The 14,769-nt window shown below is 39.9% G+C and overlaps 1 protein-coding gene across 25 annotated transcripts in view; it reads left to right on the top strand.

Moving 5' to 3' along the window:
• ZCCHC2 (zinc finger CCHC-type containing 2) overlaps nucleotides 1-14,769 on the top strand; it is a 56,747-nt gene that overhangs the window by 14,799 nt on the left and 27,179 nt on the right. For all 25 annotated transcript variants that reach the window (XR_011542809.1, XR_011542805.1, XR_011542806.1 and 22 more), the window contains exons 3-5: nucleotides 809-885; nucleotides 3,198-3,269; nucleotides 7,670-7,782. Coding sequence is in view for 4 of the 25 variants with exons in the window: in XM_070630283.1 (XP_070486384.1) it covers nucleotides 809-885; nucleotides 3,198-3,269; nucleotides 7,670-7,782 (262 nt within the window). In the remaining 21 variants the exon portion in view is untranslated. The remainder of the gene's footprint in view (nucleotides 1-808; nucleotides 886-3,197; nucleotides 3,270-7,669; nucleotides 7,783-14,769) is intronic.

Here is a 14,769-nt window from a genome sequence, read left to right on the forward strand (position 1 = left end):
TTTTTTTTCCTTAAGTCCTTATATTATGCTTGGTAGACTGGCTCTTTTCACTTTGTAAAGAGATTTACTTCCTGAGGTGATACTTTTATTAAAGGCTGTATAAAATGAGTAGTTTGGGGATTTGCATATTTACTTATTACTTCATGAATAAGCTGACCCTCTTATCTAGTTCAGTTCAGAGTAATTGTTCTTAAGTCGCTAATGTAATTTATGACCACTGTTTTATCTGTATAGTAAATTGTAAAAAATTTTGCTACAGTGAACCTTCATAGTTCATTCTAACGTTAAGTTTGTGTTACCATTATATGAAATTAAGGGTCACATTTGAGAAAAACAATTTTTAAGTTTCCAATTGGAAAGAAATTTCTATTTCATACATTACTTTTGAAGGATTTTTTTTCCAATTTAAAAAAGCTGGATATTTTCTAGTTTACACCTGCTATACATAAATAATTGAATGAATTTAAGTGCTGTATTTGTGGTAATCTGAATAACAAACAATTTTGAAGATTATCATCTAAAAAAATAATCTTCACTGCAGACACCTTTTATTATTTATCTTTGGTGTCCAGCAGAGTGCCTGAAACTACTTAGGCACTCAGCATACTGAATGGCTATAGAAAAAAAGTTACTTCATGGATGGATGGCACATTGCTGTTGTTTCTAGGTTTTTTGTTTTATTTCGTGATTTAGGGCCAGGAGTAAAGATGAAGATAAATAGCTTAATCGTTGAGCATTTGTCAAGTTGGGTAACTGGAATGTGTGTCTAGTCTCTGTAGAACAAGTCAGCCTGTTTTCTTTCTTTCAGCTGTGCACATTGAGAAGATAATGTTGAAAGGAGTCCAGAGAAAAAGGGCTGACAAATATTGGGAGTACACCTTCAAAGTAAGCTACTCTCACCCCCAGAGATATCTTATATCCTATGGTAAATGAGTTGGAAAGAATGAAAATTGATCTTTGGAAAAACTTATGGCAGGTTTGTTAATTTAAGAAAAGCTATACATATGTGTACCTTTGTCTTAATTGAGGGAATGTACTGTTTTCAGTATATATTGCATGGTTTGCCAAGTTGTTAAAATTGTATCACATTAAAATCACTCTGACAGTTTTATTAAAGAGAAATAATAGCCTTAGATTTAAGGTGTAAGAAACATCTTTAAAGAGTAAAAGTCAACATTTTCACCAGTATTTTAAGATCAAGATCATGGGCATTGTCTTTTCCTGGGATCGTTTTCCCTGATATCTTTCTCCTCCTCTTCTTTTTCCGTGGCAGTTTTATTCCTGCACCTTTCTTGCCTTGTCTTCTTATCTCTGATAGCTCTCTTGTCATTCTGCCCTTCACACAGCTGTCTGATTAGCCTTAGAGCCCAGCTCTGTTACTCCCCAAATCTCCTTTTTGCCTGCTGACTGTAATGTGGACTCCTTGTCCACGTCTTCCTTATTCCTCCCTGCTTGGGCTTCACTGTCTAGCCCTTCCTCCTAAGGTTGGACTGCACATGCTTGGAGGCCTAATGGGATGACTCCGTGTTTCTGTGCTTCCTCGCTTCAGTTCCTCCCCAAAGGTATTGTTTGCCAAACTTTAGCTGTACCTTTCTCATGAAGTCATTTCTGGTCCTCCAGCAGAATACTTTTTGATTCATCTAAGGTATACTGTTATCTCACCTTTCACTTGTTATATTTGGGTTACATGTTTTTTCTTTCTAGTAGGTTATTATCATGGAGTGTGAGAATCTTCATCTTCTGTCAACACATCATCTCTGACTTGCTTAGTACATTTGTTGAATGAGTTTCAAAACTCTGGCTTCTGTTTTGTGGGAGAAATATCCACGATGTGCAAATTTTAAGTCCTTATCTTCACGTTTCAGTGGACGGTTCTATAATACGTGGTACTAGCCACACTTTGCTCTCCTCCTTCAGTTACACCGGCTCTCCTTTTGTTGCTGGAGTGCTTAGCTTGTTCCTTCCTTAAGGCCTTCATTGTCCCGTCACTCTGGAATGATAGTCCCCAGACCATGGCACAGCTCACCTCCTTTCAGCTAACAGACTGGCTCAAATGCCCCCTCGTCCAAGATCTTTCTTGGTACCCATCTGTGTGCTTCTCCCTGCTCCTGCACCATGCCCTGTTCATTTTCTTTGGAGCACCGATCACTGATGGGAATCTTCATATTCATTTGCTTTGCTCTGTCTCCTGCACTAAACTTTGACCTCAGCCAGCAGAGACTTCGGCTGTCTTGTCCACTCCTGTATCCCTTTCACCGAGAACAGTGTCTGACCCAAGTAACTACTCAACAAACTTTTGAATAATTAAAAATCATTTAAAAGATGTGCCAGTTAATAAGGATATTTGCTTGCGGGTTGCTCAAAGGGTTGCTAGATAAAATTTTGTATATATTTTTAAGTATCTGATTAATTATGATATGGTTAGTTGATAAGGCTTAGATATTAGTATAGTTCAAGTATTTTCTTAACTCAGATAATTGTAAAGTAGAAATTATTCATGGGCCACCATCTAGTCTGCTGAATTATGAAAGTGTCCTAAGCGGTAAGGCACATGATAGATTCAGTTCTGGCTCTTTTACTTACTTAGGGTCAAATCTAAGTAAGTTAACCTTTTTTGAGTTTTAGTTTTTCCATCTGAAAATGGAGATAGTCATACCTGCCCCATTCACCTTAATAGGATTTTAAAGAATTAAGGTAAGGATGAAATCTATTCATAAACTATAAATTTCCATAAAAATACAGTATGATACTTCCAAAGAGGGGCAGTAAAGTCTAGTTATTTCTCTTAAGAATGTGTATTTAATAAGTTCCAGGAGATAGAATTTTTATCTTTCTTGGGGCATAGATCTGTACTGTCAAAGTGTCGTTGTAGTGTCCTGCAACCTCACAAAAAGGAATGTAAGGCATTTCCCTTTCTGAAAATCTACTAAAATATAGTCACATTTTTTTAAAGACAGCTTTTTAAAAAAAACCATGCAATTCGAAAGGAGTTATTAAGATTGTTTTGAGTAGAATGTCAACATACAGTTACTTGTAACAGTTTTGAAGAAATTATGACAATGCCAGATTAACTTAATATTTCTAATTGTTAATCTTAATAAAATTTAAGTAAGGTCCTTTGTTTTACACATGGCTCTTTTCTAGCCAGTTCCTGCCTGTGAATAACCATATAATATGTGTGTTTTTTTTTTAATCAGGTGAATTGGTCTGATCTTTCAGTCACAACAGTAACAAAAACCCACCAAGAACTACAGGAATTTCTACTGAAGGTAAAAGTATAGATTTTGTTGTTAAAATAATTTTTACCTAACATACAGAATCCAGAAACCTCAATATTAAAACACACCAGGAAAATTAAAACACATATGTAAAGGTTGGCTTAGAACTCTCCATGAACATCAGCTGTAGAAAACGTCGTGTTATTCTAAACATAAGTTTTCTTACCTACATTACCAGTATAAGGAAATGATGAAAGGTTTTCTTTTCCACAGTTTTAAAAAGTGGAACCTTATTCCTAGTTCCTTGCTGAAATGTGTATTATTGATTGCTGCTTACAAGGTACTTCCCTTGAAAGTGTGTCTGTGAAATGAGGTGAAGTTTGTTTGCATTGGTTAGTGGTTCTCAGCTCCCTGTCTCAGCTTCCTTAAATATGTCTCCACTTGCTCCTTCTTTGGGCTCCAGCCTCCCATCGACTTCTCCCAAGGTAAAATCTCCAAAGTGTTGAGAATAAGGGATAATGGAAACATCTTATACAGACTTGCGGATGTGAACAGTATCTCAGATCATTTTGTTCAAACTTTTGCCTGTTTCTTTTATATTAATTTTATTTTATTGAAAAGCGTGTGAGTAGAGATACATATTGAAAAGTGGAAATGGGTTTAAATGGTTAACCAATAAATTACTATTTCTCAGTAGGCGAATATTTTAAAATTTATTTTTAATAGGGAAATAAAGCAGAAGGTCCCGAAACAGGAAACATTCCCAACTCAATTACTAACTTTTGGGTAAAGGTATGACATAATTATTGAACCTACTGAAATTTTCAGGACAGTGCTGATTTTTAGGTTGTCTGCTTGTCACCCTAAATAGGTTCTTTCCCATCTTGTGAGTCTCTATTCATTCCTAAAGCTGAAAGAGCCTGTCATCAGCTTACAGAGCTTTGAGCAGCATGGTAGATGCTGGCCGCGAGGAGCATGTAATTCAAGGTACTGCCACAGTGTTAGCTCTGCTGGGTGAAAACACCCAGGGGCGACTTGAATATTTCTGTTTCCCTGTGGCTTGTTTTAAACTAGGTGCTCTTGGTTAAGGGCTGAGAACTCCCACTTCAAACTAGTGACCTAACTGCATGTAAAGGTTGGGGGTGATTAATGTCTAGTCACCACAGGTCATCTGCACATGACATGTCAGCTTTTAGACAGCGTGGTGAAGAAGGAGAGAATAGTGGAAGGAAACGAGTGTGTGAGCACTGTTGTCCAGTGAAGAGGGCCATCAGCCCCCAAAGGAGAAACTAGTTCCTGGCTACCGTTCTGCCTGTTGCAGAAATTGGGAAGGGCTGTCCCACACCACCCCACACAAGCACTTTTGAAATCTCCTACTTATTGCAGACTTTTCTGTCTCTGGATAGAATAAATTTATCAAAGTTTAGGGCAAGTAATCGTGAGCAGATTCATTTGGATCAGAGAGCAACATGCTTCATTTCCCTTTGTTCCGTTGCTGTTTCTAGGACAGAATTCAGGTGCTGGAGGGTAAGTTTTGGGGAGATAGAGCTAAGGCTGAAATACCTCGCAGTGTGGAGTCCCCCCCTCGCAGTGGGGTCCAAGCACTGCCACCTGGCGAGCAGTTACTTGACGCGCTTGGGTGGGGGTGCTACTGCCTGTCGCCTGTGCCGAAGAGACTTAAATGAGCACATGACGGACCCCTACTCAGCCTGGGCCTGGCACCCTGGCAGAGTCTCTCCTACTGGATTTCCCTTAGCTTCAGCTACTTTTTGTCTTAATGGATTTCATTTTTTCAGTCACAATTTTTGTAAAAGCTTAGAAAAATGCGGCGCTTTAAGAAAAATACGGCCCTAAATAAATAGTTCACTCTTCACAGTCACAGTAATTAACAGTCCCTCTGCTTAGCCGACATTTGATTATAGTTATTTTTCTAAAATAGGGCAAATTCCTTATCAAGTTATATGAAATAGTTGGCAACATTGTGTACTTGTGGAAACAAGTTGCCTATTATAAAGTATCCTTTTAAGTTTACCATATATCCTTTTTTCCTTTTAAAATCATCTACAAAAGTTAAGAGCAAAAGCTGTCCTTTTGACAACCTGTATATACTCACAACCTTTAACTTTTGTGGATGCTGTTTAACTGCACTTACTGTTTGCTATAAGGTGGAAGAGTGAGTTTGAGGTCAGTGCTTTCAAACCCTTTTTTGCCATATAAACAGCAGCCTCTGTCCTTTGCCTCCCAGCCTCTTCCCCTGCTGCTGCTGCTTAGCAGCTGCATCTGACGTGCTGTCCATTGTTTCTCATTACCGGAATGGAAGCTCCCCGGAGGCAGGGTTTTTGTTTGTTCTTTCACTGCTGTCGCCACAGTGCCTAAAACAGTGCCTAGGACAGGGTTGGAGTTTGAATATCTGTTGACTGACTGGGCGAATGAGCCAGAAGAATTAAAATAAATTGTAGTGAGGTTTTGTAGACGGTTGTCCGTTAGGCTTCCATGTTTTTAAAGAAAAGCTTGTCATAGTGAGGTATAAATGCCTCCAGACACTCTGAGCTTGTGCTGAGGCTGAGCCCGAGCTCTGGAGGTAGAGGCTGGGTATGCTGGAATGAAGACCCAAGAGGTGAGAAAATTCTTAAGAGTGACTAGAGTAGAAGAGATGTGATTTGAGGCTGTATTTTTAGCAAATACGCCTTCCTCTAGGCCCGAAAATAGTCCCTGGAAATTGGAGATAAAAACCACTTGAAAGTAAGTCAGTTTGCAAATACCAATGACTGCATATCTGCTCTCTGCCCAGTCACGTGAACAGTCATTGACGAGGTGAACATTTATATACTCTCACCTTCCTGTGTTTAGAAGAGCCATCAGTGATGTAGTAGTTGAAGTAGACGTCTCCACTGAAGCTGGTTTTCTTTAGCTGTGTGCAGATATTTAGGAGAAATCGTGTTTAAAATGGATAATACGATATATGCCTAGTGTCCTAAATCTATAATAAAATAATATTATCAAAGTGTAAATATTGAGATGAATAGTCATTTCTTTGTTTGGAAAATATGTAGATTTAGAACGTGTTTTGTGGTCAGAGGACATGATTTCCCCAGTGGGTGAGTGGAATGCCAGCAGAGCCCTCAGCATTACCAGGTTAATAAAAGGACCAGGAGGAGCTTCATTCTGACATGGTATCTTAGTTCTTTTTGCTACCTTCAGGAAAGTGTCCATTTCTGAATTGTTGACTCAAAATGCTTATTTGTCAAAAGAAGACTTTTTGGTTCTCCAATTAAAGATCAATATGTAAACTGACAGTTTGTATAGTTTTTATATTCTTGCAGCTCCTTAGATACTGTTAATGATTCTGCTCTTTTTTTTTTTTAAGTATTTCTTTTTTTTTTAAAGTATGCTTTTTTTTTGGTGAGGAAGACTGGCCCTGAGCTAACGTCCGTTGCCAGTCTTCCTCTTTGTTTTGCTTTTCTTTTCTCCCCAAAGCCCCAGTACATAGGTGTATATCCAGTTGAAGGTCATTGTAGTTCTTCTATGTGGGACACCACCACAGCATGGCTTGATGAGCAGTGTGTAGGTCCACATCCAGGATCCAAACCGGTGAACCCTGGGCTTAACGTGAACCTAAATACTCAGCCAGGGGACTGGCCCTTCTCCTCTTAATTTTAGTGAGTGTGCCAGTAATTCAGGAGTTAATTGCAAGGACTAGTTACCAAAAGTGAAATTTAAAACTTTGAATTCTTGAAACTCTTAGAATCAATTTACTAGGAATTTTAAAAGTAAGCTAGTTAATGAAGAAAATGACTTAAAATTTTGTTTTTAATTTAAAAATTTTCTTGGCAAAGTGATGATTTTTTTGTGGTTTCTTGTACATTGCTCCGAGGGCACCTCCATCACATTGAGGAAAAGGTTACTAAACTTTCATTAGTGTCTTTTATCTAAGTAAGATTGAGAGTTTTCACCCGATCTTTCACACCCAGTTCTTTATTTGATGCATGGCACTGGTAGTCTGACATTGCCTAAGGTTCAGATGTAAAACAGAGGCACAAAAGTGTTAACTGTAAAGGCAGAGATAACACTTTTCAGAACACTATTTGAGGATAAAAATAATACTAGCTGTGCTTTGCAAAATGTTCCCTGTGACTGTAGAACCTTGGTGTGGGTGTCATTTTGGTGTGGCCTGCGGAACTTAGAAGGTGAGGGGTATGCAGGCGTGTCCCAGAAGCGTGTTGAATGCTGCTGGATTGCTCTGCATCTCAGGGAACCCTGAAGGGTACCCGGAAGGCAGATGCTGTGTTTCCTGGTGAAAGAAGCTGTACTGCTTCAGTGTGGGGCACTGTGCCATGAAGATTTAGAAAAGGAACTGAGCAGGAAGCATTTATCTTCCATTTAGGCCTCTGCTTTTTAACATATTTATCAGTGAGAAATTTAACATTGGCTATGCTGTTTTTCTGTTCTAGCTTCCAAAGGAATTGTCTTCAGAGACTTTTGACAAGACCATCTTAAGAGCCCTGAATCAGGGTTCACTGAAGAGGGAAGAACGGCGACACCCTGATCTCGAGCCCGTCCTAAGGTAACAGTTGACTGGTGCCATTGCAGCAACGGCATAGGCTGGATCACGGGCTGTCCCAAGGACTTAGAATGGAGTTTTAAGGGAGATCATAGAGGTTCTTTCTCTGCAGTACTTTTTTAAAAATTTTATTTGTAAAATATTTTTGTGGGGAAGATTCGCCCTGAGCTAATGTCTGTGCCAGTCTTCCTCTATTTTGTGTGTGGGTTGCCATCACAGCATGGACGCTGATGAGTGCTGTAGGTCCGCACCCAGGAACCACGCCTGGCCTGCCGAAGTGGAGCACACCAAATGTAACCACTAGGCCATGGGCCAGCCCCTCTGCAGTACTTTTTAAAATCGACTTTTAATCCATATGTTATTTAGGTCTAGACTTAGAGTAAGAGACACCAAACTAATTTCTTTTATCATTGTACTCTTTAACTCTCTGACATCATAAAGAATTGCTTCTAAAATATGCAAGTATTCAGTGAAACTTATTTTCTCCATAAAATATTTATTGAAAGAGACCCTTGTCCAAGATCTCAACGATGGAGATGTTTTTTGTTTTAAGTTGTCAAGTAAGATTAGGCCAACGAGTGGGAAGGTGAAAGGAAACCACACTTCCTCAACGCCTGCTCTTCTGTACGGTGGTGGTTGAGGAACAGCAGTACTAGTTAAGTTACAGATGTGGTAGTTGAGGCACAGCGGTGGTGGTTGACATCCAGTGGTGGTGAAGTCGGGTCTTTGCCCTCGTGAGGTTGATGGGCTGGTGGAAAAGATGGGTTTAGTGAGATGAGCATTAAATATGCTGCCAGGGGCACACAAACCTTGTCTTGGGTTAGCTCCCAGAGCATCCTGTGCACCCATAGAGAGGGGAAGAGATGAAGATATAGGCAAGGGCGGATAATTGGTGGCACAAGGTCCTTGCACAGGCAGGATGGGTATGGATATGGGTAAATTTACTTATTTCATGACGGGAAGTTGAGAGATCTCTTGCCTAATGGCTTATGTTTTTTCTAAAGTAAGAGATTTGCTCGAGATGGGGTAGATTGGGGGTGCGGGATCAAATGTTTGCGAGTAGGAGGGATTTAAAATAGTCGTGTGAGGGTATGGAAAACAACATGATAAAGGAATCCTAGTAAGCTGGATGAGGTTTAGAGTCCAGTTGAGGCTGAAGATCAGTAAATTATAGTGGTACTGGTCTGTCCTATACTGGTCTTATCTTTCCAGCAGTTCAGGTCCACGTGTTAGGAAAGCAGAGGGTTGGATTTGTCCTGGATAACCAGTTTCTTTGATGTGGCAAAAGGACAGTGGGACAAGGGAATTTAGGAAGAAGTGTTAAGTTTTTAAAAATGATGGACAGTTAGGTTCATAGGGTGAAAATAGGATGAGTCTGATAGAGCAGAGTGAACTGCAGTTGGAGAGCGGGCATCATGGGAGAAATCAAGTAATTAAGCAGAGAGAATCAAGTTGGAATTAGAGTGTGAAATGTTCTAGGTTAGAATTTTGAGATGAACGAATTCCTTGTAAGCTAGAGATTTGAATTGTGGTTTGGGAATTGTTGCACTCCCCGCTCTCAGAGGGCTTCCCTTTAGGAGAGATAAATTAAGGATTCATGGCCAAGGAAACAAATGCTGTTTTACTGGAAACTTGCAGTTATTAATAAGTAAAATAAGTAAAAGCACCGTGGGAGCATATACAGCTTAGAGTCAAGGCTTAAGTGAGACTTCTTATCTGCCCTCTGAACCTAAGACAGCTCAATTTGGGAAGCCAACTTGCTGAGGCAGAGGGAGCGAGAGCAGAGATGTGCATCATTTAATGTAGTGACCTCTTCTCCTAAGTGAGAGGCCCAGTGAGTGTGGTCGGGATGGGGTGGGGCTGGGAAGATGGACGAATGTTTGCTCCTCAATGGAGAGAAGGCGAAATCTGGGAGGGAGAGTGTTTTCATTGTATGACAAGGTCCAGGGTGTGACTATGGAAAGTAAATGACTTAATAAGATAGGAGGTGGAGGAAGTCCCTGGGGAAAAAGACAGCCAGGCAAAGAGCCTGGAGTGTTCAGTGGTCACCCGTACCAATTTTGAAGTCCCACAACACAATGGAAGTCTTGGAGTAGAGAAGACAGTGAGGCCGGGACCAAAACTGAATATAAGCGTGGAAGAGTGACCTGCAGGTTGCCACGTGACTAGACTAGGTGAAATTGGAGGGTGGAGTGGCCGAATGGCAGGCTGACAGGAGTGCTTCCTCCCTCACAGCCCACCCATGATAGGAGGGGACGTGAGCATCGTCCACCTGAGTGGGCTATGAGGAAAGCTGGATCCCAGGGACTAGCAAGATTTTAGTCAGAATAAGGGGGTATGGGCTCCGTTCATTGAAGAGCCTGAATATTTGGGGTGTCTCAGAGGGCATAGTGTGAGGGTTCAGAGAAAGAGGAGGAGAAATGGGAGGGGCTGGGTCTAGGAAGTGGTTGCAGAGCACGTTCCAGGGATGAGACCAGCTGAGAGGTTGGGTGATGATGATGAGGAAGAGTTGGTTGAGTTGCTGAGTCCCCTGTGAAACTCAGACTTCACTGGACATATGCATCCCTGGGGATCATGTTAAAGTACAGATTTTTACTCCATAGTACTGGGGTGGGCACAATTCTGAGATTCTAGTAGGCTGCAGGAGATGCTGGTGATGCACAGAGCACACGTGGAATAGCAGGCCGTAGAGAGTGGTGAGTGCTCAGACCATGCTTCTAGGAGTGGGTCAGGAGGGAGCTCTGCAGATGTGATACGGGGGGTGGGCATGTCTGTCAACATGAGCCTGGTGGTCTGCTCTGGCAGAGATAGCAAGGATGCCAGATGGCAGCCTCTGGGGTGTGGTAAGCAACAGAATGTGCATCTTTAGGGGCAAGTCGGCATGTGCTGTTACCCTGTCTGTGCCGGCTTCAGTGTGTGCTTTATCCCCAGCCAGACAGTCTTGCTTCTTGGCCTCAGATTCAAACCCAGGTCCTCACCTTGCTTGAGGTCACGTGGCTGACCAGTAGTGAACTCAAAGTTTGACTGCCGTATTGCTCTGATTTAGAGTGATAAAATTATAATACAACCTTATTCAGTATGTTTCTATACAAAGTGCTCCATATAGAATCATTGAATTTTGGGTACTTTGGGGCTTTCATGATAAATCTAACAGAAGCTCTATATAGAACATTTGGGAAACATAGAAAAATAATAAAAAGATAATTACTCAGCTATTATTGACATTTTTATTTTGTCTTTTAGTTGTTTTTTGTTTTGCCTGTAATACTAGATATACAGTTTTATATCCTGTTTTTCCTCTCAAATTGTGAACATTTTTTATGTTTAATTTGTCAGAAGTATTTTTGACTACACAATATATCCCATCTGGCTGTCTAGTCCTTTATTTCTCTGTTTTTAATTTTTCAGTTTTTGGTTTTTTCCCCTAAAGATAAAGCTTTGACCATTTTTGGGCTTAAAACATTTCCCAGATTTATGAATAATTAACTGAGGAGAGATTCTTTGAAATTGATTTACTGATTTAAAGAGTATATGATTCTTTTTAAGGATCCCAGACATATGTTATCATTTTTCTTATGAAAAACTTTCGTGCATAGCAGCACACACTCCCAGTGTCTGAACTTGCCTGCTTACCACAGCTTGCTTAGCTTTCAGTATCATTAAAAAAATATTTCCTGATTTGATGGGTGAACGATTATCTCATTGGCTTAATTTTCATTTCCATCATTAGTGAAATTCAGTATCTTTCTGTAAGTTTAGCCATTTATTTATTTTGTAAGATCATCTGTCCTTGACCAGTTTATCTTTATGGATCTTCGTGGAGTTTTTTTAGATTTTTAAATGAAATCTATATTAATAGAAAACTTATCTTTAGTAATATAGTATTTTTCAGTTAAGTTTTTTTCAGTGAAGTTTAAAATATTATGTTAAGCCTCTCAGTCTTTGATTCTGTGTTCCTGTGTATCTCTTTCATGATTAGAAAGTCATTCGCAGATTGTTTCGTGTTGGGTACATCTGGGTAGCCATCTGGGAAAAAAATTAGGCTGGAACTCTACGTCATTCCTTACATCAAAATTAACTCTACATGGCTCAAAGATTTAAATGCAAAAAAGAAATCATAGTTATAATGTGTTTATGAGAGATTTTTCTAAATATCATACAATACCTAGAAGCCATTAAAGAAAAGCATAAATTGAATACTCAAAAGTCAAATTTCTACATGATGTAAGAAAGAAAATACACATAAAGTGAAGACAGACCTCAAGTTCAGAAAAAAATACTTGCGATAACTTCTTTCTCAGTAAAATAAACTCTTAAAAGTCAGTAAGAGAATAAAAACCAGTAGTCCAAAGCAGGGAGAAAAATGGGAGCAGGTATGAGCAAATAGCACAGAGAAACTGGGATTTTAAGTGTCATTTAAACATGTGAAAGATGCTCATAATAAGAAATATAAATTAAAACCTTGAGATTTTTTAACCTGTTGAATATACAAGGATCAAAAAGTTCGGCAGGTACTCTCGGTGGCAAGGTGCATGAATTGGTAAAATTTCTATGGAAAGCTGTTTGGTACTATCAAAACTTAAGTGCAGATAACCTTTGAATAGTTCCACTTCTAGTAATTTATCCTACAGGCATATTCCCACTTTCATGTAAAGATGAATGTTAAGGATGTTTACCGTCATATTTTTTGACTAGAAAAGACTAGAAACAGCTAGATGTCGATAGGGACTTAGTTAACTCATGGTATGTTCATTACTGGAATACTATGCCACTTTATTGAAAAAGAACGCTAGCAAAGGTACGCGAAATAGTGGTGGGGGGAGCGAGACGTGAACAGTTATCAGAATGTCACTGTTTTAAAGAAAGGATATGTATGTGTTTGTGTGCGTAGAATATCTCTGAAAAAACGTGATAAAATAGTAGAGAGGCTTGTCTCCCGGGAAGAAGAGCCTGGGGAGTAGGAGTGAGACTGACTGGTCACTTGGGAACTTCTAAGTTTGGGCCTTGCATATCCTTCACTTACTTTAAAGATTTAACGCACTCTCACTTTAGAAACACGATGTACTTTTTTGTGTGTGTGGTGGTTTTTGGTTTTTGTTTCCTTTAATCATTTTGGAATTCATTTTGTTATGCCAAATGAGGTCAGGATCTAAATTTATTTCTCTTTCCAAACAATGAATTAGTCCTTTCCTATATTTATTTCCTGTATGATTCTTTATCCTACAGTCTCAGGTATATTAACATATTTTGGGATTTCTCATTTCATCAATCTGTCATTCTTCTTCTGGGATCACATTTTACTTATTTGAGCTTCATAGTTTATTAATAGCTGACAGATCTGGTTTTTCCTATTCCTGGTACTGTTTTTTTTTTTTTTTTTAAAGATTTTATTTTTTCCTTTTTCTCCCCAAAGCCCCCCGGTACATAGTTGTGTATTCTTCGTTGTGGGTTCTTCTAGTTGTGGCATGTGGGACGCTGCCTCAGCGTGGTTTGATGAGCAGTGCCATGTCCACGCCCAGGATTCGAACTAACGAAACACTGGGCCGCCTGCTGCGGAGTGCGCGAACTTAACCACTCAGCCACGGGGCCAGCCCCTCCTGGTACTGTTTTTTAAGATACTCTTCCATGTTCTCAGATATTTATTCTTCAGCTTAGACAGTTACTTTAAAACTTGATGCACGTGTGCTCTAGGAGATAGGCTGAACTGTGCTTCATCTTAGTAATGCCAGTGCCTAGGTTCATTTTTAAAGAGTCGTTGCCAGCTCCTGTCCTCTTTTCCCTGTCCCTCCTGAACAGTTAAATCATAAGCCATTCAGTGGCATAGAGCAAACTAGGCAACAGCATCAGGTTTAGTGGTTGTGCCCTAATAGAGGGACATGAGTGGGGTGAGGAAGTCATTTGCTCTTGGGTGATGGTGGTGGGGGCCTGGCATAATGTTTCAGAGGGCATGCACATGACGGGTGGCCCAGCAGGGCATTGGAGCTTTGGTGGGGTCAGGAGGGCATCTGCGTGGGGCTTGGAAGGGAGCAACAGTGATAATGGGAGATAGATTACTACAGGGAGATTGACCTAATTACTAAATACATTTAGAATAGTGAGAACCAGGTCTCTATTGGAGAAGGGAGTTATAGTATGGAAAAGGAGAAATCCAGAATGAACTCTGGTTTTCTGATTGCAATTGAAAATACTGGTGCAAACTCATAACTTTCAGGATATATTTCTAGATAGAGAAATAAATATAGTCGTATGTGTGTACACATATATCTTTCCTGGCTCTATTCATTAAAAGGATCTGGAAGCAGCCACACTCCAGTAGCAACATGCATACCTGGTGTCCAGATCTTGACTTCTAATACCATTCTCCAGTAATCAGACCTAGGATCTCCTTGGAGGAAGAGCTGATTGCAGGTCTGGAGCAGGAAGAGTGTAAGATGAGCCTGTTGTACCAGAAAGCAAAGAAGTCCCCAAAAATGATGTGACTTGGTCAAAAGGACACAGAAACTGGCTTGAAGGGGCTCTTGTGGTCAAACCTGGGGCAAATCAAACATTAAAATAAATAATCATAGTAACATTGAATAAAATTGGAAACCGTGAGTCAATATTGAAATAAATAATAAATGAATAAATTGAATGTTTGAGGAATAGTATAGTTACAGTATCAAAGCCCTTTCCCACAAAATAATGCTTATTAATTAGAAAGGGAGAGAGAGTAACTTTAGAGCCGAGAAGCCTGACAGATGCCACTTTACTCTGGTAAAGTGAACTCCATGAGTGACAGGTCAGTCAAAATCGCCCACCACACAAGAGGCTGCAGCGAAAGAACCAGCCTCACTCCTGTGATATGCCTGCTATGAGTCTATAATTCTGAGAAACATGAGACAAACCCAAATTGTGACTGTTCCACAAAATACCTGGGCTGTCCTTTTAAAGCCATGAGAGTCGAGAGAGGGCTGAGAAGGTAGAGAGGAATGGCAGCTGGATTCAGTGAAG

This window comes from Equus przewalskii, chromosome 7 (assembly GCF_037783145.1).
Source record: "Equus przewalskii isolate Varuska chromosome 7, EquPr2, whole genome shotgun sequence".
In the NCBI taxonomy this organism is placed as follows: Eukaryota; Metazoa; Chordata; class Mammalia; order Perissodactyla; family Equidae; genus Equus; species Equus przewalskii.